A 21,979-nucleotide genomic window follows, 5' to 3' on the forward strand; every position below is an offset into this window, starting at 1 on the left:
AAAAAAATACAACTGTGGGACTAACTTGAATCCTAGGCTGCCTAATTTTTATTCTCTTTTAAATTTTCATTAGGGTTTCACTGTAATTCAGTATTCCAACTTCAAGGTACCAGTGAGAACTATAATGTCTGCAATCCATTATAATATACTTGGCTGATAGGAGTGGAAAATGATTTTGCTGTTAAAGTAAATGTAGGATTAAAGATTATATTTTTGGCTTTGGGAAACGTGCATTCTGGCTCCTAATTCAGAAAGATTTCCACAGGTATAATTGAATAGTCACAAGTCAGACTATCTTTCCTTGATTATAAAACAGTACAAGGGGAATGTGGTAATAAATATCTGGCACTTAATTTAATTTTCAGCAACATAATGCAAGTAGGAGATGTGAGTACTAATGCATCAAAAGCAACAAATCCTTTTAAAAATCTGTTTACAAAGCAAACCAGAGATATCATCGGTTATTGAAGAAAGTGGGTAGAGAGTAGACTCTCATGTTCCATATTTTCCCCTCAACTCAGTCATAAATTTTTTCCATGCTTACTCCAGTGCTTATTTGGTGCTTAGTATACAACCATGAACATTTGTTCATGCCTCACTCGATTGTGCTGAGATTTCACAGAAACCCAGTGAACCCAATGCTACATACCTAATTATGTGTCAATTTTTGTCCAATCTCAGAAAATAACTGGAAGTATCTATTTAAGTTATGCATTCCCCTAACTGATGAGCACAAGTATCTTGGTCAAACTGCTATGAAAAAACGATTCCTGGTAGAGATGAGTGATTTGGCTGGGGTTCATTTCAGGGAAGGAACAGACCAAAATTGGGACAGGTGCAGAGGTCTTGCCCTGAAGCCTGTCAGCCAGCCACCATGCTGTCAATTCTTTGTTTTAGCACCAACACAACCTGGCATCTTCCCTAGTTCAGATTTTCATGGCTCCTCAATAAACTCTTGCAATTCCTGTTCCCCCTGGATAAGATGTCACTGACATCTTCTTATGCTAAAAAATTTGAAATTCTATCTCACTAGTTTTCTCACTGTGTCCCAGTTGCACAGATCATTTCCCAAACTGTGTGACACAGAATAAGAAGTGCCCTGTAAGAAAATGCTGCTATGCGGCTGGGCGTGGTGTCTCACACCTGTAATCCCAGCACTTTGGGAGGCCGAGGCAGGCAGATCATGAGGTGGAGAGATCGAGACAATCCTGGCCAACATGGTGAAACCCTGTCTCTACTAAAAATACAAAAATTAGCTGGGCATGGTGGTGGGCATCTGTAGTCCCAGCTACTCAGGAGGCTGAGGCAGGAGAATTGCTTGAACCCAGGAGGCGGAGGTTGTAGTGAACCGAAATCTCACTACTGCACTCCAGTCTGGCAACAGAGCGGGACAATGTCAGAAGGAAAGAAAGAAAGGAAGGAAGGAAGGAAGGAAGGAAGGAAGGAAGGAAGGCAGGCAGGCAGGCAGGCAGGCGGGCGGGAAGGCAGGAAGGCAGGCAGGCCGGGCGCTGTGGCTCACGCTTGTAATCCCAGCACTTTGGGAGGCCGAGGCGGGCGGATCATGAGGTCAGGAGATCGAGACCACGGTGAAACCCTGTCTCTAGTAAAAATACAAAAAAATTAGCCGGGCGTAGTGGCGGGCGCCTGTAGTCCCAGCTACTCGGAGAGGCTGAGGCAGGAGAATGGCGTGAACCCGGGTGGCAGAGCTTGCAGTGAGCCGAGATTGCGCCACTGCACTCCAGCCTGGGCGACAGAGCGAGACTCCCTCTCAAAAAAAAAAGGAAAGAAAGAAAGAAGGGAGGGAGGGAGGAAGGAAGGGAGGGAGGGAAAAGAAAAGAAAATGCTGCTATGCAAAAATAAGCATGGGAAATATCACATACTACAGACTGGAGAGAGAGTTGTGTTGCACAATGGGAATTAGAGCTCTGAGGAATTCTGCAGTGAGAAGGTCAGTTTAGCTTTATTCAATGCAGCATTTCTCAAGTTTAGTTGCCATTGTAAATCTCTTCTCTGTAATCCTGGCTAACATGTTGTGAAGCTCTAGAGAACAGTTGGGGAAACACTGATATTGACAAGAGAGGATGCTACTCAAGGCTTCTGAATTGGGAATAACCTGATCAGACCTGGCTTTCACAAGGAAAGTTGCTGCAATGAGGAGGATTACAAGAAAATATACAATCATTAGAATTTGATGATGGGTTCATTGTGCGCATAAGGGATAAGGGAAGTTGAAAATGAGTACCAAGTTTCCAATTTTACCACCTAGGTGGATGATTATGTTAGTAAAATCATGATAAAGTTGCATGGAAGAGTATTTAGAAGGAAAGGGAATGAGCGTATAGTTGGTTTGCTTTTTGGCCCTTGAAAGGACATGTGAAGGAAATGATAATGAAATTTTCATTTGTTTGACTTCTAGTACTTTCTGATGCAAATCTCTCATCACAGCACCTGCCAAACCATCTCCTCTAAGCTCTGTAAAGACAAATAAGTTATTTTATTCTTCTGGTTATCCTGAATACTTAGCACAATATCTGTACCCATTTACAGTGTAAATAAACATATGGTTGCAAATAGTTATATGGTTGTAAAAAGAAAACGACCTTAGCTAGGTCAAGGAAAATAAAGAGTGCAGGTGGGGAAATCCCCTCAGACTGGGGGAAGAGCTCAGCAAGAGGCCTTAGTAAGCACAGGCAGGAGCAGGAGCCCAGGAACAATAGGAATAACAATAATAATTATAATAATGATAATAAATGTGCAGCATTCAAGACACTGTCTTTGGTATAAATCATGGCTGTTTTCTGCCTTCATATATCATTCCTTTCAAGGTTTAAGTTCAGAGAAGGAACAATCTGATTGGTGGAGGTGGATCAGGTCACCTTGTTTGATGTGCTCTGGAAGGTGAGGGGATAGAGGAGGTGTTCCCCATAGGAAAATCAAGGTACAATTTCCACAACAAGAAGGACTGTATATGTCATGCCCATATTGACTCTGCCTTTTTCTCCAGCAGATGAAAAGCTCAGGCTTTTATACAAAGACTCAGTCTTGGCAATGACTACTGAAGTCAACCCAAAGAGCAGAGGGAGACAAAACTGAACATCAGGCCTGTTGGAAAGGAAGGGTTTCCCGGTGTTGGCTTCCATTTTGCAGCTGTATTCAAGGCAAAAGTAATGAGATGTTAAAAATACATAACTGAATATTCAGATTTAAGCAAGATATTATCAATATATTAAGTGGGTGTGAAAACAGCCCCAAAATTATTTCCAGTGCTTTATTTACAAATCATGTTAAGGGCAATGTCATCTAGTGAGAAGGCACAGCTGTTTCCTTCTGAAGTGGAATCCAGCTGAGAGCAGGGAATGAGAGACAGTAGCATCTTTTTAGGTGCATCATCTGGACTAAATGTGAAGAAAGATGAGCTCTAATTGAAAATCATTTTTCTTGCCTAAGTGGTACTTGAGGTAAAAAAAAAAAGAAAATAATAAAGGCTTATTTTTGGGGGTCCGGTTATAGGTTTACCTGGAAATGGCTGATACAAGTAGTTTTATTTAAAAACACACAAACATAGAAGTTTAGAATTTTTTTTAAAAAGCTTCAGGACAAGAAGTCCAGAAAGGTTACTGTTTTGCCTGAGGTCACTCAACCCATCAGCGATAGATGTTGAATACAGGCTTCCTGATGCCATCCAATGCTCTCCTCACTGTGAATGCAGTGAGATGCACTCTGCCTAAAAGAAAATAAGAAATGGCTTATCATGGCAGTCTCCACTCTGTAGTTATGGGCAGTGAGAAAGAAGAAGTCAACACAAATTCAGAACTGGTTCCTGAAAATATGTTCCCTAATGCCAACCAAAGCAAGAAGGATGCCAATTTTAAATGCTGCCAAAGATCTTTTGATGCAGTCTAGGTAGTGGATCTCCTTCCCAATCTATGATATCCTTGCAAAAGAGAACAAAGTCAGATTAAATGTCTCTTTGTCAGTGTACTTTAATACCTTTCAGTGGCCTTGGAAATTTATTCAAAGGAAAAAGAGGAAGAGGGGGGGAAAACAAAGTGCAATACTCTTTTCTGCTGTTCACAACATCAAATTGGTAATTATAATGTTGGTATTTGCCACATGCCAGTAGGAGACCCCGCACCGTTGAAACATAAAGAGGATACTGTTTATTACTCTGGGAATTTACAGTCCCGCTTAGGCAGAAAAGTAAGCATGAAAAGTTTTTTTTTTTTTAAGCATATGATATTGGTTAAAAGTTGGCTTTCTTAACTTCCTTGGCATTTGAGTCTTCTTTGTGGGATGAAGGGAGATGACAGAAATAGGATAATTGGAACCTTTTGTAGTTGTGCACAGAGGGGATTTAAAAATGAAATAGCCAGTGTTGCAAGACACACACACACAATGAGCACAAAGAGGTCAGTTGTGGAAGGAGTGAGTGTGCAGGGGAAGAGAGGCTATTTAACCTAATTATCCTTATCCAAACCAAGTGGTCTTCTGGCTACTCCCTTCCTTTCTGAAGCATCCTATTCCTTTCACTGCCACTTTTGAGGTGCCCTTTTGTGCCCGGAGCTGGTGCCCTTTTTGTGCCCGGAGCTCCTCCTCCTAATGCTCAACGCATGAGCAGCTAGGATCATCCTGCACTCATAAACCATACACTGTAGCAGCTGAGCTCAAGATGACCCCAACACAATTACTTTATAATCCAACTTACAACTGACATCCACTGAGCATTTTATTATATTCCACACATGACGCTAAGCACTTCACCAATATTCTATTAATAAGCCTCACAACATCTAATAAAGTAGATACTGTGGTTATCTTTATTTTGCAGATAAGGAAACTCATTTCCAGAGAGGTTAGGGAAGTCGCCCAGAGGTACCCAGCAAGTAAGTGGGAAGGCCAGCACAGTGGTTTTACCCACAGTGGCCAACACCACACTCCCAACGACATGCTTTCATGCTTGGAACGTGTATCCTCATCCCCAATTCCTTGGGCCTTTGCCTAAGTGACCAGCTTGCCTCTTCTGAGATACTATTCTAAGTTATTGAAGATTATAATGGGTTTATAGCTTTTCCAGGCAAGTGAAGCTGCATTTTAATAGAGACATCCCAGAACAGAAACAGAAACCTAGGCTTATGCACTAATTTGAATAGTGGGGTTTTGAGACGTGGAGAAGTGAAAGAGGGCACTGATTTGAAGGACAGTAGGTCTGAGGTTCTTCCAAGCAAGTCAGCTCGGCTTTCAAGAGGTACTAACTCTGGTCCAAAGAGAAATCTCCACCATCTGCCAGGAGATTCCTGGCCCTGAAAGCCATTATCAAGGAAATACTGGATTTGGTGGCTCACACCTGTAATCTCAGCTTCTCAGGAAGCTGAGGTGAGAGGATCTCTTGAAACCATGAGTTCTAGACTAGAATGGGCAACATAACAAGACCCCACCTCGAAAAAAATTAAAACGAAAAAAGGTGTGATGACACACTCTTGTAATCCCAGCTACTCAGGAGGCTGAGGCAAGAGAATCATTTGAGCCCAAGAGTTCAAGGTTGCAGTGAGCTATGATCACACCACTGCAATCCAGCCTGGGTGACAGTGTGAGACCTTATCTCCGAAAAAAAAAAGGGTGGGGGGGAAGAAAAAACTAAATACTAGATTTAGACCTAGGGTTGGGGAGAGATTTTTCCCTGCCCTCCCCCAAGAAGTTTTGGCAACGTCTGAAGACCTCATTGGCTGTCACAGATGGGCACAGCAGAGGGCGGGGAGTTTGCTGCTGGCATCCATGGGTAGAGGCCAGCCAGGGATGCTACAAAACATCCTGCAATACAAGGGACACGCCCCCACACAAACAACAAATGATCAGGTCCCAGATGTCAGTAGTGCTGAGTTTGAGAAACGCTGATTTAGACAACACCTGAGGGATATGACAAGCATGACCAGGTTTACAAATTCAAAGCAGAGTAGTGGCCAGTGAAGAGGCTGGTGGCCAGTGAAGAGGCTGGCTTTATTCCAGGGTTTTCTCCTCCATTTCCCAAACATGCAGCATGATCCACCTGGTTAGTTAATTCCACCTGACTGAGTATACGTTAGGAAAAGAGCATATTTGATTTTATAAATGAGACCTCAGTGCAGTATAAAAATAGTTTGCGTTGGGAGGTGGTGCCACAGAGGGCACTATTATGTGATTTTCTGCCAGAGAAAACTATTAGGTGAACCAGCTTCTGAGGCATTGTTTCTCAAAGTGTGGTCTGTGTAGCATCTTTAACAGGCATCATTTAGATGCTCTTTTTTTTGAGGTAGTGTCTCGCTCTGTTGCCCAGGCTGGAGCACTGTGATGCAATCTCGGCTCACTGCAACCTCCACCTCTGAGGTTCAAGTGATTCCCCTGACCCAGGCTCCCGAGTAGCTGGGATTACAGGTGTGTGCCATCATGCCCAGCTCATTTTTGTATTTTTAGTGGAGACAGGGTTTCACCATGTTGGCCAAGCTGGTCTCGAACTCCTGACCTCAAATGAACCACCCACCTTGGCCTCCCAAAGTTCTGGGATTACAGGCATGAGCCACCGTGCCCCCCAATGGATGGTCTTTATAAAGCCAGATTACTAAACCTCCCCGCAATGAGAGCTACTGAGCTCCCGGATAGGGTCGAGGAATCCACATTTTTAACAACTTACCCATGTGATTCTTACAAACACTGGAGAGTCTCTTCTCTTGGGGTTATAGTAGTAACTTTCAAAGTGCTACTATTGTCCAGGTCCCAAATCAAGTCTCAGTGCTTGTATGAAGAAATCCTGCTTCACCTTGGCCAACACAATGTTCTCCTTTGTTTTCAGATGCTGCAACCCATATTCTTCATTTGTCACTTTGTTTCTGCCTTTTGCGTTTTATGTGTACCATTATCTCTCCACATGGACTGTGTATAGTCTGTTCTAATTCTCTCTTTATCATTGATTCCTGGCACTGGACAGACATGAACAATGTTTGACAGAGAGTCATTCTCCTAAACTAGATTAAATAGGTATGGGTGCCCTTATGAGAGGTATCCAATTCTTGTTTCTCTGCTATTTCAGTTCTCCTTGTTTACCTAGTGAGGTGCAGAACACATACCCAGAGGTTAATTTGCCCTTTAATTGGGGACCTTAACTACTGGACATCAAAATGTCAAGAATTTACTGCAGTGTGCACAGCTAAATAAAGGAACTCCAACAATTAATTATCTGCAAAACACAAAGAAAGCTCTTGATTGCAAACCCAAGACCCTCCCATTATTCTCCAATTTCCACAATGCAAGGCATTAAACACTTAAATCAAAGTATTGTATTAGCTTTATCTCCTGGTGGAGGCCTTAAGAGACACAAATGCATTACAGTGCCATTAAAGAAGTGGTTTGTGGAGTCGACTGGGTTACAGGGATTGTACCTAGGCTCACAATCTGAACCACCAGCAATAAATTGTTGGTCTAGATATCTGGTTGCCTTCACACTCAGTAATTGGCATTTACATGACAATTAGTTTCCTTCTCAAAATTGCTTAGGTAATAATGCTTTATTGCCTTACATTTATAAAGACAAATCCTTCTGCAGTAAAAAGACAGGCACAAGAATAAAGCATATGTAATGGTGATATTCCATAAATTGACCAATTTTTCCATTAGAGCTTTATAGATTTGAAAGACCTTAGTCTCCCCACAAAACTTACATACAATGTGCTTTTCAGGGTAATTATTAAACAGTGAGTGACATTCATGTTGAAAGCAAGGTAATGAGCAGTTGGAATGGCTACAGGAGGGCAATTTTAGGTGCTTGTTTTATTTTAAAGGAAATAACATTGGTCTGTAGTTAATTTTGCCAGTAGTGGGTAGCTGCAGTAGGCTCCAAGCTAGCAAGCAGACAGGATACCTCTGTCTCTAGGGAAAATGCAATTGGAAAACAGTCCCTATGAGATAAAAGATAACTGCATTGATTCAGATCTCCTCAGCCTCATCTTCTTGGAGGCTTTATTTATGTGTCTTCACCTGATCATATGTGGAAGAAATCTTTTGCTTCAGCTTGGAATGCTTTTCATTTTCTTTAAGAGGTAGAGGAATAATAGTATAATGAAAAATATATTGCTTTGGAGTTGATTACTTTTTAATAGGAAAAGAACACTGTATTCTAGGTGAGAATTAGCTGCATGCCTTTGTAAAGAGCAGTATCAATCCAGCCATATATATTTGTATGAAACATATTTAGAAATGCTATGAGCTAGCTGTGGTATTTTTGTTGTTGTCATTGTCATTATTGTCATGCCCTGGCTTCTGAGGTTAGAGGCAAGGGCATGTGAGTTAGAGTTTTGTCTCCATAAGAATCAGTGTTTGTCCCTTAGAGATTTCCCATTTTCAACAGCAGAGCAGGCTGAAGCTGGAAATATTAAAATACACATGACTTCTTAAAGACAGTTGGATGCCTTTAGCAAAAAAAATTCAAAAACTTCAAAAAGGGTGATTAACTAAATGCCCAACAGGAAATTCAGAAAAGAATAAACCCTAAAATCAATGTTTTTTATTTTCTAAATATCACACTAAGATACTTATTGGTAAGATATATACATATCTCTGGACTATAATTTTTTTCTGGAGGTGGATATCTCTGACCAGTGATAAAGTCCACTATTGAAAAAGTATAACTTCTTCACTGCTTGCTATTAGATTCTAAGATGGGCTCAGTAAACTCTGTAAGAAATGAATTTCTTACCTACACAAACCCCTCTCCCATAAAATTCTGATTTGATGAGAAAATTCTCTAAATGAGAATTTTCACCTTCTAACCCATTGAAATTCAGTACTGTGAACAAATATTACAACTTTATACCTGTCTGAAAGGCTATGATTGGAGTACTATGTTATTTTAATACAATCAAGATCATTTTATGCCTATATACATGTACAGACATACACAGCAAATGCACACCATCTACCCCACACACACAATAAGCATGCATCACACACACACACTGTGTACACACAGACTCCCGTATGCACCACACACTCACAGACTGCAGTCTCTGTTATTGTTGGCTCGTCTACATTCTCACTCATGTCCACAGCACCCTTTATTTTCCATGAAATTTCTAAATATACTATTAGATTGGCACAAAGGTAATTGTGGTTTTTGCCATCATTTTTAATAGTGCCGTTTTAAAAAACCACTATTTTAAAAATGATCGCAAAAACCACAGTTACCTTTGCCCCAACCTATATTTCACAGACATTGTCCACTTTGAAAACTCTACATTTAGAAATATGAGGTTTTGTCGTGTTCATTTAAACTCCCCCAGAGAAGTCTACTCTCATTGGTAACTTGGAGCTGCTCAATTGGGTTGACCTTTCTAGCAGGAAGCAGTGAGCCTGAGTACTACTAACTTTAAGAGCTCTTCTGTAGGGCCCAGGCTCAGGAGAGACCACAGTGAAGGAGGAAGTAGCTACTTGCTGCTTTACTTCCTTTAAGCAGGGTGTACAGTGGCTGAGCTGAGCCTGCAGATGCACCGTGGACCAGCCTTGTTTTTCCTATGACAGAAAGGCTGTGCAGCAAACTAACCTGCAGGCAAATGGGGAAATCTATTGGAAATGGAAGAGAAAAAAATAAAATGAATTATCCAAGCATTCTGCGATAATGAAGAAGTAATCAACAGCAAATGCCAAAAAACTCAACAGGTTAAAAAACTTGGAATAAAGATAAGATGTAATAAGGAAGTAATAACTAAAGTGGGAAGAAATGAATAGGAGGTGCCTTACCAATTGCTCAGTTTAGGACTTGCGAATCCTGTCATCATGTACATGTGTCTAAATCTTAACCACTATGTTTCTATTTACTCTAAATTCCTAATGGTACTTTTGGGGCCATTTTAATGGGATGGATTCAAATGCATTGTCAATGAAAGCCAGGTTTCTGCCCCCTGGTTGCTTAGATTCAGCGATGATGCCATTTCCAGATTGGATAGCCTATCTAATTGAAAATAATTAGAATTGGGCATGTTAAAACATAACATAATTGAGCATTTAAAAAGGACTTTCACATCGTTTATTGGCTTTGTTTTCTGCCTTTCCTTCACCATTATTTTTCTTCCTTTCTTCCGACGTTGTTGAGCTCTCCTGTGCCATTCAACTTCTCACCTTTATTTCGACTTCTCACCTGTATTTCACTGCCAATATTTTCCAGTAAATGATCTAGAAGCCAATTTTCCATTTCCTCCCACTCACTTCTTAGGCCCATTGCAACCTGGATCTCAGTGGTCAGTGGAAACCACAACCAAAGGCCAAGTGTCTTTCTCATCTACACCTTCTTCTCAGTACGTCCTTGGTGTTAAAATTAAAACACACACATACAAAATTCAAGTATAAGACTGTAGTAGATGGTATTTTAAAGATGTCCCCTCCAGACTCCCTGATTATTCAAACATGAATCTTCGTACAGCTGTGAAGGGACTTTGCAGTTGTAAATTAAGGTTGATCATCAGGTGGCCTTAAAGTAGAGAAATGATTCCGGATTGTCCTGCTCTAATCACATGAGGCCCTGAAAGCCAAGGCTTTTTTCCCTGGCTACGGCAGAGAGATACAGAAGAAGAGCTATGTTGGGAAGATGAGGCAAAAGGACAAGTTAGATTCAAAGTGTGAGGGATTCAGCGAGCTATTTCTGGTTTAGAAAGGGTCCTTGAGTCAGGGGATGTGGGTGGCCTCTAAAAGCTAAGAATAGCCCCTAGCTGACAGACAGCAAAGAAACGGCCACCTCAGTCCTATAACTGTAAGGAATAAATTTTGCCAACAACCTTGCATGTGCCTGAAAACAGCTGCTCCCCTGGAGCCTTCAGGAAGGGATACCACCCTGTTGACACTTAGGTTTAAGTCTTGTGGTTCTCCAAGCAGAAAATCAGCTGAGCAACGCTGAATGCAGATTTCTGACCCATGAAAACAGATCATAAATGGAGGTTGATTTAAGCCACCAAATGTGTGGCAGTTTGTTACAGTGGCAATAGAAAACTAATACAGATTGCCAGAACTTTTTCTTAGGTTTCTGACATCTTAGCTTTCAAATTCCCACATCTCTAAATTATGGTTAAGTGTCCCATCTTACTTAATTTCCAAACATCTAGACTTCTCTCTACTGAAAATGGCAAACTTACTTTCTGACTGGACACCATGGGACCAGACTTTGAATTCTTATATAAGAATGTGTGAGATTGTGCATTTTGTATGTACATATATGTATGCATATATATGTATATACATAAATACATACATAAGATATGACAAATACCTATTATGTTCAATAATAATAGTTTATGTATATACACAGACAGGAATCTTAGCCATTATACATACACATATATGTATTTTGTTCTCAACTCCAGGGACTCACATATATTGTTTCACAGCAACCCTATAAGCTGTATACTGATTGCTCTATTCTTACATATAAGAGTTAGGCAGAGATAAGTCAAATACCTTGCTGGACGTTATCTAATAGACAGCTGAAGATTTAAGCACAAGTATGTCTAGATCCAAAACTGCAAGGTCCTTAGTTTTCAGCCTGTCTATCTCTCACACTGAATCTTTTTAGACATTGCCAGGCCCTACATCCATCTCTGTCCAGATGCCATGCACCACCTTCCTTAACCTCACCTGTCCAGGACACTGAGGCTCTGTAATGCCTCTGTAGTTTCCCCTTTTATCTCTATGCCTTCTCAGTATTTCCTGAATTGCCCTCCATCTCCCATATGTAAAGGAACTTCAAGACTGTGTTCTTAATTCTGTTAATCTGTTCTCCAAAAATTCAGTTTACTTTTAAACTTTTAAATTTAGTTCTTTTCGTGACTTTCTGCTCCACGTCTCCAGTCCTTTTTCTGAAGTTCTAGCCACACATATAACAGCTGGACTTTCCCTTTTTGACGATCTTCTGGATGCAACATTCAACATGTCTAAATCAGCATTGCACATTAAATAAAGGGGGGAAACCCTCCCTTCTTACCACCCTTTTTCCCTCACTCATATTACCCATCTCCTTCATGGCCAGTCAGAAACCTGGCATCTTTGAACTTCCCTTCTAGCCAAGACGGTGGGCTCAGTAGCTGGACCCCCTGGGCTTATATCGCCGCTCTGCTACTGACTTTGGGCCAATTGCTTAATTTCTCCAGAACCCAAATATTCCTCTGTAAAACTAGAGTGGTGATAACAATGATAACAATACTTACCTCACAGGGTTGTTGGATGGTTTAAATAGGTTCCATAAAAAATTTAGACCAGCATCCAGCACGCAGTACTTGCTCAGTAAATTTCAGCTCAATTTTTTATTTAATTGCTAGATCTTTATAATTTCCCTGAAATGTATGGTTATGTTTCTATTGCCTAATTTTCTGTATTCCACCACCCTATGTTAATATCTAGATTAATGCAAACCATCTCTGGATCAAATTCTCTGCAATTCAGCCTGCATGTAGCTACCGAATGAATCTTTGTAAAGCACTATTGTAATTATAATTCAAAAATCCTTTAGTGGTTCCTCATGATTTCAGGATACAGTGGAAACTTTTCCTTGTCTTGGCATTCAAAGCCTTCTATGAACTAGCTCCTGACTTCTACCTTCAATTGATTCTATCTCTCCTCTCCTATTTAACACTGGGCAGTAGACAGGCAGATTTCTAATTTTTTCTTAAATATTCTGCTTTGGCCTGCCTTTTTGCCTTTGTTGTAACTAATAGTTATGCATACTATGTACCAGGCAGGGCAATGTGTTGATATTTTTAAGATGTCATTTTATCCTCACCACAAACCTATAAGGTAGTGACCATGCTATCCCTATTTTACAGATGAGAAAACTGAGGCCTGGAAAGGGTGAGTGATTGGCCAAAGAACACAGTTAGGAAGTGATGGATCCAGGATTTGAATCCCAGATGATTCTGTAATTTTACATCCAGTAGGATGCTTTCCTCTGCATTCATCTCTTTGATTCCCACCTATTATTCAAAGCCTACCTTAGAGATATGTTTTCTATAAAGCTTTCCCAGACTCCTTCAAACTCTAGTGAACTCCTCTGTAGGACACAAGCTTCTTAAAACTAGGAAAGATGTTTTATTTTTCTCACAAAGTTCAGTGATGTCTTGAGTACAGTGCTTAATAAATTCTGATGATTTATTGTTCTTGGATTTCTCTTCTAATGAACTTGGAGGCATCTCCTTGTAACTAAGCCAACAAATATCTGATTGCTCCTTATTACTGGTTCTTTCCCATTGTCCTACCTAGGACTTTTGATTAACAATATGTTTCTGAAACTAAAGCAGAAAAGAAATGTGTTGGAATGGTGTGGAGTGTCTCATAGAATGGTTGAGAAACAGGCTTGGTCTAGAAACAAGGAGAAGAAAGCTTGTAGAGGGCCCAACAGTGCCTTCCCATGGAACACTCCATGCCATGCTGCTGGATTTTCCCCTCCTTTGCATCAACACAGACTCTGTCTATCTGACATCCCCATATGCTGCTGGGTGATGCCTCTTTTTGCCAATATTTCAGGAAGCTATAATTAGCAGCTGAGGAAATGGAGAAATGAGTCATTCTTGTATTGCAGAAGTTGAAAAGTGGGAGGAACTCTAGGATAAAGAACTGTGGCACCTAAAGAGGAATAGAGGACAAAATAGATGCAAATATTAGACAGACAGAAAGTCACTTAAGAGTTTCTCAAGATTATTCAATGCTTTGTTATAAGACAGTATGCTCATCTTCTAAAACTGTGATTCAGAAATTTAAGGCACCATTGTTGGATGGATCCACAGATGGTTTTCAGAAGTTTGTGACTCTTGACCATGCATGCACATTTTCTGAGTGCTTATATTTTTCTGATGAGTGGGTTCATAGCTTTTATCAGATTTTAAAATGAGCTCATGATCTAAAAAGGATTATAAAATACTATTTTTAGCCATCAACATATACACATAATCTGACCCCAGGAAATCAGGTGATCCAGAGTCAGACTCTCATAACACCATATAAGGAAAAAATAATAAACCTGAAGATTCTGTGTGTACTATAATGTACCTGTTCATCTGTCAGATGTCAAAGCATTACTTTGAGGGTGAAATCTGTTTAGCACTAAAGACATATGGTGTAATTTCTAAATATGGAGTGACCAGGGACCAATGGACTTCTGCTTGGTGGAATCCTTAGTTTGCCTAACTAAGCCAATTACAAAGTAATGATATAATTTATCTCCCCAGCTGTCATTTTGTAGCATCATGCTATTTTTCTGATTGGTTTCAAAAGAAGGTCTTCTCAGTCCGAGTGCTAAGACAGGAATAATCAGAATCCCTTTTTCCCTGTCTGGCACAAATCACTGCATGACAAGGTAGAGACGGGTGAATGGCTCAGGCCTGGGGTACATGTGTGCCTCTCAACTAAATCTAATTATTACTGGGGAAAAGAGAACAGCCTAGTCCTGTGGCCTCCAAATATTTCTGTCTCACCTAGTAGAAAAAAACTGAACATACTCCTATATTGTATATCTGTTTATCAATTATATAGCTTTTATCAATAGCTAATATTTCAAAGCACAATATATATATATATGAGACAAGGTTCATTGTTAAGCATAATAAATGTAAATCCCTCATTTATTCTTTATTAAACATATATTTAACTAATACATACTGAAAGCCTTTGAGTGCCGCGTGTTCTAATCACTGAGGATCCAGTGAATGAAACTAAATCACATGCTCATGGAGCATACAGCCTGGTAGAGGAAGACAGTCCCTGAGTAAAACAAATAAATAAACCGTACAGTTGTGTTACATGTCAGTGACTGTGACGGAGAAAATCAAAACAGGAAACAGCATCCGGGTGAGTTTGAGGGGAGAACTGCACCTTTAAATTAACTGGCCCCAGAGAAAGGGCTTGAAGATCTAAAGATGAGAGAACTAACTCTGTAGCTCTTTGTAACTATTTGACATACAGATTCAAGGAGTCCATGTCTGTGTGCATTCTATTAAATAATAGTCAAGCATAATTTCTTTATTTAGATAGCCAATATACAAAAAATTCTAATGTCTTCTTCTTGTTCTCTAAGCAATCACCTTGGGAACTCCCCTCGGAAGATCACTTATTTAGTCTACACTTAACAAGAGCAATTGCTTTAAACACAATTCTCAGACCTCAGCCATATTATTACAGTTGACTTTTGGGGTCTAACCAGAATTATAAAGTTTGGGTGGCTGTTTTGACAGCCATGGAGCCCTGTTGTCAATTAACTGTTCAATCCAATCTTGATTTGGTTCCATGGGTGGTTTTACATCATATGGTTTATTTAGCTGTGAGCAATTCTCTTAAACGCCCAAAGTCATTTTGTGTTGCTTTATTGCAGGTGAAGAGGGAGGATATATGCACAAAAGCAGTATCTGAACAGCTGGTAGTTAGTTACTCACAGGAAGTGGTAACTTGACAGCTTTCCTTTCCTTTCTGTTGAGTTACATTCATGTAGCATGAGCATTTCCCTTTTTACCAAGAAGAAAGATTCGTTCAGCCTGGTGACACTTCAGAAGAAAAGAGTTTAACGACATTGATATTTTAAAATATTTTGTGACTCAAATTACAGCAATACGATGAGTTTTCGAGGGAAGGTTTTTAAACGGGAGCCCAGTGAATTTTGGAAGAAGAGACGAACCATGAGGAGAGTAAACCAAGAAGAAATCCACAGATTTAGTTCTGTAGGTATCCAAATGTCAATGTTTTGCTTTCCATCTTTCCTTCAATCCTTTCTTTCAAAAATGATTAGCTCTACAGTGATATTCTAGCACAGCTGCTGGATGAAGTCTTATATGAAACAGAAGATTCCATTTGGGTCCTAAATATTCTCTTTTACTTACATCATTATTTTTGAAGTCACGCTGTTCTCAAACCACATGTAACTCTTTTAAAATATATTAGTAGAGAATTTAATCATTAAAACATTACTGTAATATTTGGAATTTAAGGTTATCTTAATATTATGGTACAAATTAAAATTTCTGAAGAAGTTATTCTCTTTATTAAAGAAAAGCCTCTAATTGCCTAAGAACTCAGTTGATGACATGTATATAGTTGTGTTTTTAGAAAATTGTCATTGCTCTATTTTATCATACGCCACTAATTATTTATTTTAAAATTCTTAGAAAGAGCAGTCCCAAATATGAAAGAAAAAGTAAATAAGCATTTGATTAATAGAGCCGAGGAGGACTTTAAAAAGTGATACTTTTAAAGGTTTTAAAGGTTAAAAAGATTTGGTTTTGTTTTGCTGTTAAAAATATTTCTGCCTTATTGTTTGCAAACAAACTGAGAGCTTGAAAGCCTGTACTTATTACAGAACTTTATGGATCTATAAACTGTAGAATGTATAGAACTTTACAGTTCTATAAACTACTGACAGTTGAATATCAGAGCTGACTATTAGAGCACTTCAGTGACTTTCATGTAAAGTGAAGGGTCCACTCTGTATGTTAAATGGCTACAGCAATATTCCTGGGTAGCTTATTTTAGAAGAATGTTCATTTTACATGGTGGGCCTGGCTTTGCTGGCCTTTTTCAGGGCAGAGTTTGTCAACCTTAGCGTTATTGTCATTTGGGGTCTGAGAATTCTTTTCTGTGGGGGGCTATCCTGTACCGTGTAGGATGGTTAGCAAATTCCTAGTTTCTAACCACTTAATGCTAGTGGCAATCCCTCCCCAGGTGTGATGACCAAGAACATCTCCAAACATTGCTAAACGTCTCCGGGAGGGTGACCACTGATCACCCATATGAAAACCACAGTTCTAGGGGTGAAAGATCTTTTTGTTCATAGAAACATCTTTAATATAAAAACAGAGATGACTTTTCAAAAAAATTATATATATATATATATATATGCACACACACACACATGCATATATATAGGATCTTTATAAATATGAGTAAGTACATTGCCTCTCAATGAATAGAGGTCCTCTTTATACTAACAATTAGTTGATGGTAACTTGATATGAATAGAGTTTATTAGAGGTCTGCTCAGAGGGTTGGTACTGTGTTGTTGTTTGTTCAGTTTCTATCTCAGGAGTGTGTGTCTGCCATTGGTGAATACATGTAGTTGAGCCCCTACCCTTGTTCCCATTAAATGTAGCTCTGATCTTTCCACTGGGTATTTCATAACTGGAATATGCAGAGTCCTGGACCTGACCTCTTTCTCGCCATTGGTCAGAAATAAGAGCCTGGACCTAACCACTTCCTCCCCACTGGTCAGATATATCTTCCTTACTGACTCCAAAAGAGCCTCATCAGCCTGTTAAGGAGAATAACTGTTTCAAAATATTGCCTGGTTTGAGATTATTTTTAACTTGAGTCTTGTCCCCAAAACGTAATTTCCCTGCTGTATTTATCTCAATGGAATTTAGAAGTAGCATGGATTATGTCACCCTGAGAGTTACTTCTTGTGTCTACTAAAAGAGAAAATGCACAGAACATACCTATCTTGCCGAGACCACACATACAGTGTTGGCAAGAGGACAGTCTCCAGAGTCTCACCATATAATGAAGCTAATCACTCTATGAATTATCTTAATTGAATTTGAACGTATTGCTACTGAGTACTATGGGAAGAGCGGCCAGTAAGGATGTGGTGTTTTCCCACAGCATTCAGTTAGCAATGCGTTCAAATTTAATTAAGATCATTCATACAGTGATTAGCTTTCTTCGACGACAGAAGGCACTGGGGACGTCCGTGCTACAGTTGCCTGCTTTTGGTCTGCCTAAGGTAGGCATATCTACCTTCACAGGTTGTCTCTCGTATTGAGTGCAGGATTGTTTGATCCATCCTTAAGTATTATCCTGAGATGTGCTTTTCGTTTTGGAATCCAAGAAAGTGAAATGAGTAATTAGAACACTAGGATTTGAAATAAATATCTTGAGGAAGTCATTCTTCCTGCTGCTCTCACGTGCCATCTATACGACCTTGGGCAAGTTACTTAAATCACTCTGAACCTCAGTTTCCTCTTCTGTAAAATGCGCATAATAATACCTATCCTGCGTTAAGATTGTTTATTAGAATTCAGTTTGGTACTGTGCATTCTGAACAGTTACAAGTGTTGTGTAACTTGAACAGTTACAAGTGTTGCCAAAGTTACACGTGTTGTGTAGTATTATTAAAACTAAGTAAAATATTTCCATTTCTGAGGACAAGGGAAAAGGGACACTGAAATTGTCTTTCTAGTGACTTCAGCAGTTGAAGTCACTACAGGTCACACTTTTCTCCTGGGAATCTTTTTTTGATAACAGAACCACCCAGGAGACAGACTTCTGAACTGCATTAAGCTGAGTGCTTAGGGTCCCAGATCTTTCTATGTGTCAATACAGTTTATTTCAGAAACACCATGGATTTTTTCTGCCCAGTCTAAGCAGAGTCTAGCTGAAACCCACTCACAGGCTCATTGTACTGTGCCCAGCATATTCATCTAAGCTTTCTAAATTCTAAACCATCCGGGCATGATGGCTCATGCCTGTAATCCCAGCACTTTGGGAGGCCGAGGCAGGCGGATCACAAGGTCAGGAGATGGAGACCATCCTGACTAACACGGTGAAACCCCGTCTCGACTAAAAATACAAAAAATTAGCCGGGTGTGGTGGCACGTGCCTGTAGTCCCAGCTACTCGGGAGCCTGAGGCAGAAGAATCGCTTGAACCCAGGAGGCAGAGGTTGCAGTGAGCCGAGATCGTGCCACTGCACTCCAGCCAGGGTGACAGAGCAAGGCTCCGTCTCAAAAAAAAAAAAAAAAAGAAAGAAAAAGAAAAGAAAAAGAAAAGAAAAAAAAAAAATCTTAAACCAACATCCCTAGACTGACTTCAGAGCCTATTCATTTGAATAGTGATAAGGGAAGGAGCAATTCAGTTGACAAAATGCCCAGCAAATGAAGATGAGCCTAAAGTTAAAGAAGAAAGCAGTAACTCCTTTTAAACTTTTGGATATACTCATAAATTGTAGTGAAAGAAGAAAAAAGTGATTGTTGCAGATACTTATCATATCTGTTTTTGTAATGATTATGTAGCTCTTGAGCTCAAGTCGTTTCTTAATCTAAAGAAAATTTAGAAATGGTTTTACAGTTATCTCAAATACCTATCGAGAGGTCTGTGACTTCCTAAGAATTATGCAACCCAAATTTTATACCCTCTTGACCCTTGACTATTCTCTATATTCTGGGGTTTTTTCAAGTGCTATTTGAAGCTGTATATTGTATGTAGAATTTTTAGTTGTTTTGAAAGTTTCCCTAATTAATCTAATTTTCAAATGTATTGTCTGAGAAATGCCACTTATCACAAACAACATGCAATTGAGAGACTAAAGTTGTGTTATGAGAAAAACTTAAGGAAAAGTGAAATTGACGTGTTAGATCATCAAGTAGAACTACTTCCCTTAATTTTTGAAATGTGTGTGGTGGTCTGCAGTTGACGGTTTTCTTTTTAGCTGCCTTTCTATTTTTATTTTATTCTTTTTTTAACTAAAATTCTTCAGTATGATCTTTGGTGCAAAGGAAGTCAATAAAGAGATCATTTCCTTCCCAAATTATGTGTCCTAATTTAGAAAGATTAAAAACAGAATTAAGTTGAATTACTAAATCAATCATCTGCACAGTCAGAAAAATATATGAACACATTTAAATAAATGTGATTTGTTGTTTTTAAGTTGTTCCTGGTTTATGGGTCATTAATCTGCAGGATTTCAAAGTATTTGGAAAACTGGATACCCATGAAAATTCTTCCTCTAATCTTTAAAGTACCTATTAGCACTTTAATAGGAAAATAAAAATGAAAACTATAGGTAGAGGATATAATCTGAATAGCATTAACATATTTCTAATATATATTATTTTATATCGTGTTGTACTATTATCGTTCAAGTCAGTTTTTTCCTCTTGAATCTTCCATGTTAATGTGAGAAGCCTCCCTTACTGGTGATCTGTGCTTCGTTAGGTGCTATCTCTTTGTTTTGTACAACCATTCATAGGGCGTTGCTTATTTAGGCTGTTGTGAAACGAGCCGGTTAGCTGAAAGAAGCAGTGGATGGGGTTCCAGGAGCCAGGATTTTGGTTCTAGGAACAATGAAACAAGGCTGAATCCGGGTTGAAACACAAAGGAAAGCAGGAATAAATGTTGGAAATGGACAGGTTGAAGAATGCAAAGAAGCAGGAGTAACCGGGGGATGTGAATTCAATCTGAGAAATGGAGAAGTGAGCTTTGAAATTTGGTCTGCCTAAGAATCCAGGTGAACACAGATCAGAGGACCTGGGTGTGAGCTGCAACAGGGAACAGTTAGCTCATGTGCCAGGGAGCTGCAGAGAAGCTGCTTCCAAAATGGAAATGGGAGGGGAACCTGTAATTTAACTAAGAATGGTCTTCCTTTCCCTAGCAGCTGACTGTGAAGGGAGGGAGAAGAGTTAAACCAGAAGTGAGCCAAGCTTCTGAGCATGGGCTGGACCATTTGTTAGAGAAGAGGAGTACCAAAAGGGACAGGAAGGAGGGTCATGATCCCAGCAACTCTTTATTTCCTGGAAGGTGGCCGTGGAACAAAACTTTTTTTATTTTAAAGATTCCCTCAATTGGTGGCAATTTTCATTGTGGATGTTGACATACACACTAATAACATTCATTATATGGTTCCTTAAATCTACTTTTTCATTTTCTTTCCCTCCTATAAATTTTTTTTTTTTCTTTTTTGAGATGGAGGCTCACTCTGTTGCCCAGGCTGGATTACAGTGACGAGATCTCAGCTCACTGCAACCTCCGCCTCCCAGGTTCAAGAAATTCTCCTGCCTCAGTCTCTCGAGTAGCTGGGATTGCAGGCGCATGCCACCACGCCTGGCTAATTTTTGTATTTTTAGTAGAGACGGGGTTTCACCATGTTGGCCAGGCTGGTCTCGCACTCCTGACCACAAGTGATCCGCCCACGTTGGCCTTCCAACTTTCTGGGATTACAGGCATGAGCTATCACACCTGGCCTGAGCCACCAGGCCTGGCCTGGTCCTCTTTCCCTACCACTTTGTTCCCCTGAGGTGCCCGGTGACCTTTTTATACCAGCCCCAGCCTTCTCTTGCCGTTTGCTGCAGAAACTCAAAAGGGGAGCAGAAATAGTATGCCAAATCACAGCTCTATTCCAGAATCCTCCCAATAGGGAGTGAAGAAAAAGCATTTCTGTTTTCTGTTCTCTGTTCTGCAAGGCTATGTTCTTTGCTGGTGGAGTGGAGTGGAGTGGACTACAGGCTTCAAACTGAGCTGGGTTAGAATGTCAATTCTCCCATCAACTTGCAGCCAAGTTGTTGAAATCTTCAAAATCCAAGCTTACTCATCTAAAAAAAAAAAAAAAAAAAAAAGCAGTAATGATCTTTTCCATTTCCAGGGTTGATGTTGGCATTCAGTGAGAGAAGATATTAAATACTGATTATGGTCTTTGACATTGATTATGTATGATAGTGGTAGTAGAAAAATAATAACCATTATTGGCATTTACAGGGTAATTTATTTTAAAATGGTAGTGCATATTGTTACCATTATCATCAATTATTTGGTGTGACTGTTATTTCTACAAGAAAACACATATGAATTAGTTTTACTATAATAAATACAGCAAATGTGACTTTAAGATGAAAATGGGGGGAGGAAGAATGGTGAAACCCCTATAATATACAACAGATGAGACATACCTAAACCATTGCTAGCTTAGGTGTGTCTGATCTGTTGTGTATTACAGGAGTTGGCCAGAACTTCCAACACAACCAGGCACCTCCTACAGAGAGCAAAATTATAGTATGTGACTATCGTCACTGAAGGTAAATGGGGTCTTAAACTCATCTTTTGGCTTCCAGATGTTCTGGTGTCATAGGAGAGTGATGGGTTGAATGAGTAAGGCTTAATGGAAAATTTGAGATAGGGGCTGCACTGAATGTATCTCCCTGGAGAACCAGGAAGGTTCTTAATCCCCC

General features: G+C 39.7%; 1 protein-coding gene across 4 annotated transcripts in view; it reads left to right on the plus strand.

Moving 5' to 3' along the window:
• DOCK10 (dedicator of cytokinesis 10) overlaps positions 1-21,979 on the plus strand; it is a 277,368-nt gene that overhangs the window by 80,703 nt on the left and 174,686 nt on the right. The window contains exon 1 of one of the 4 annotated variants that reach the window (XM_032754231.2): positions 15,489-15,710. The exons of the other annotated variants lie outside the window; for them this stretch is intronic. Within the exon in view, the coding sequence (XP_032610122.1) occupies positions 15,606-15,710 (105 nt within the window). The 5' untranslated portion in view covers positions 15,489-15,605. Of the gene's footprint in view, positions 1-15,488; positions 15,711-21,979 lie in introns of those variants that run through there. 4 annotated transcript variants of the gene reach the window in all.

The sequence above is a fragment of the Hylobates moloch genome, unplaced genomic scaffold (assembly GCF_009828535.3).
Source record: "Hylobates moloch isolate HMO894 unplaced genomic scaffold, HMol_V3 SCAFFOLD_1, whole genome shotgun sequence".
Lineage (NCBI taxonomy): Eukaryota > Metazoa > Chordata > Mammalia > Primates > Hylobatidae > Hylobates > Hylobates moloch.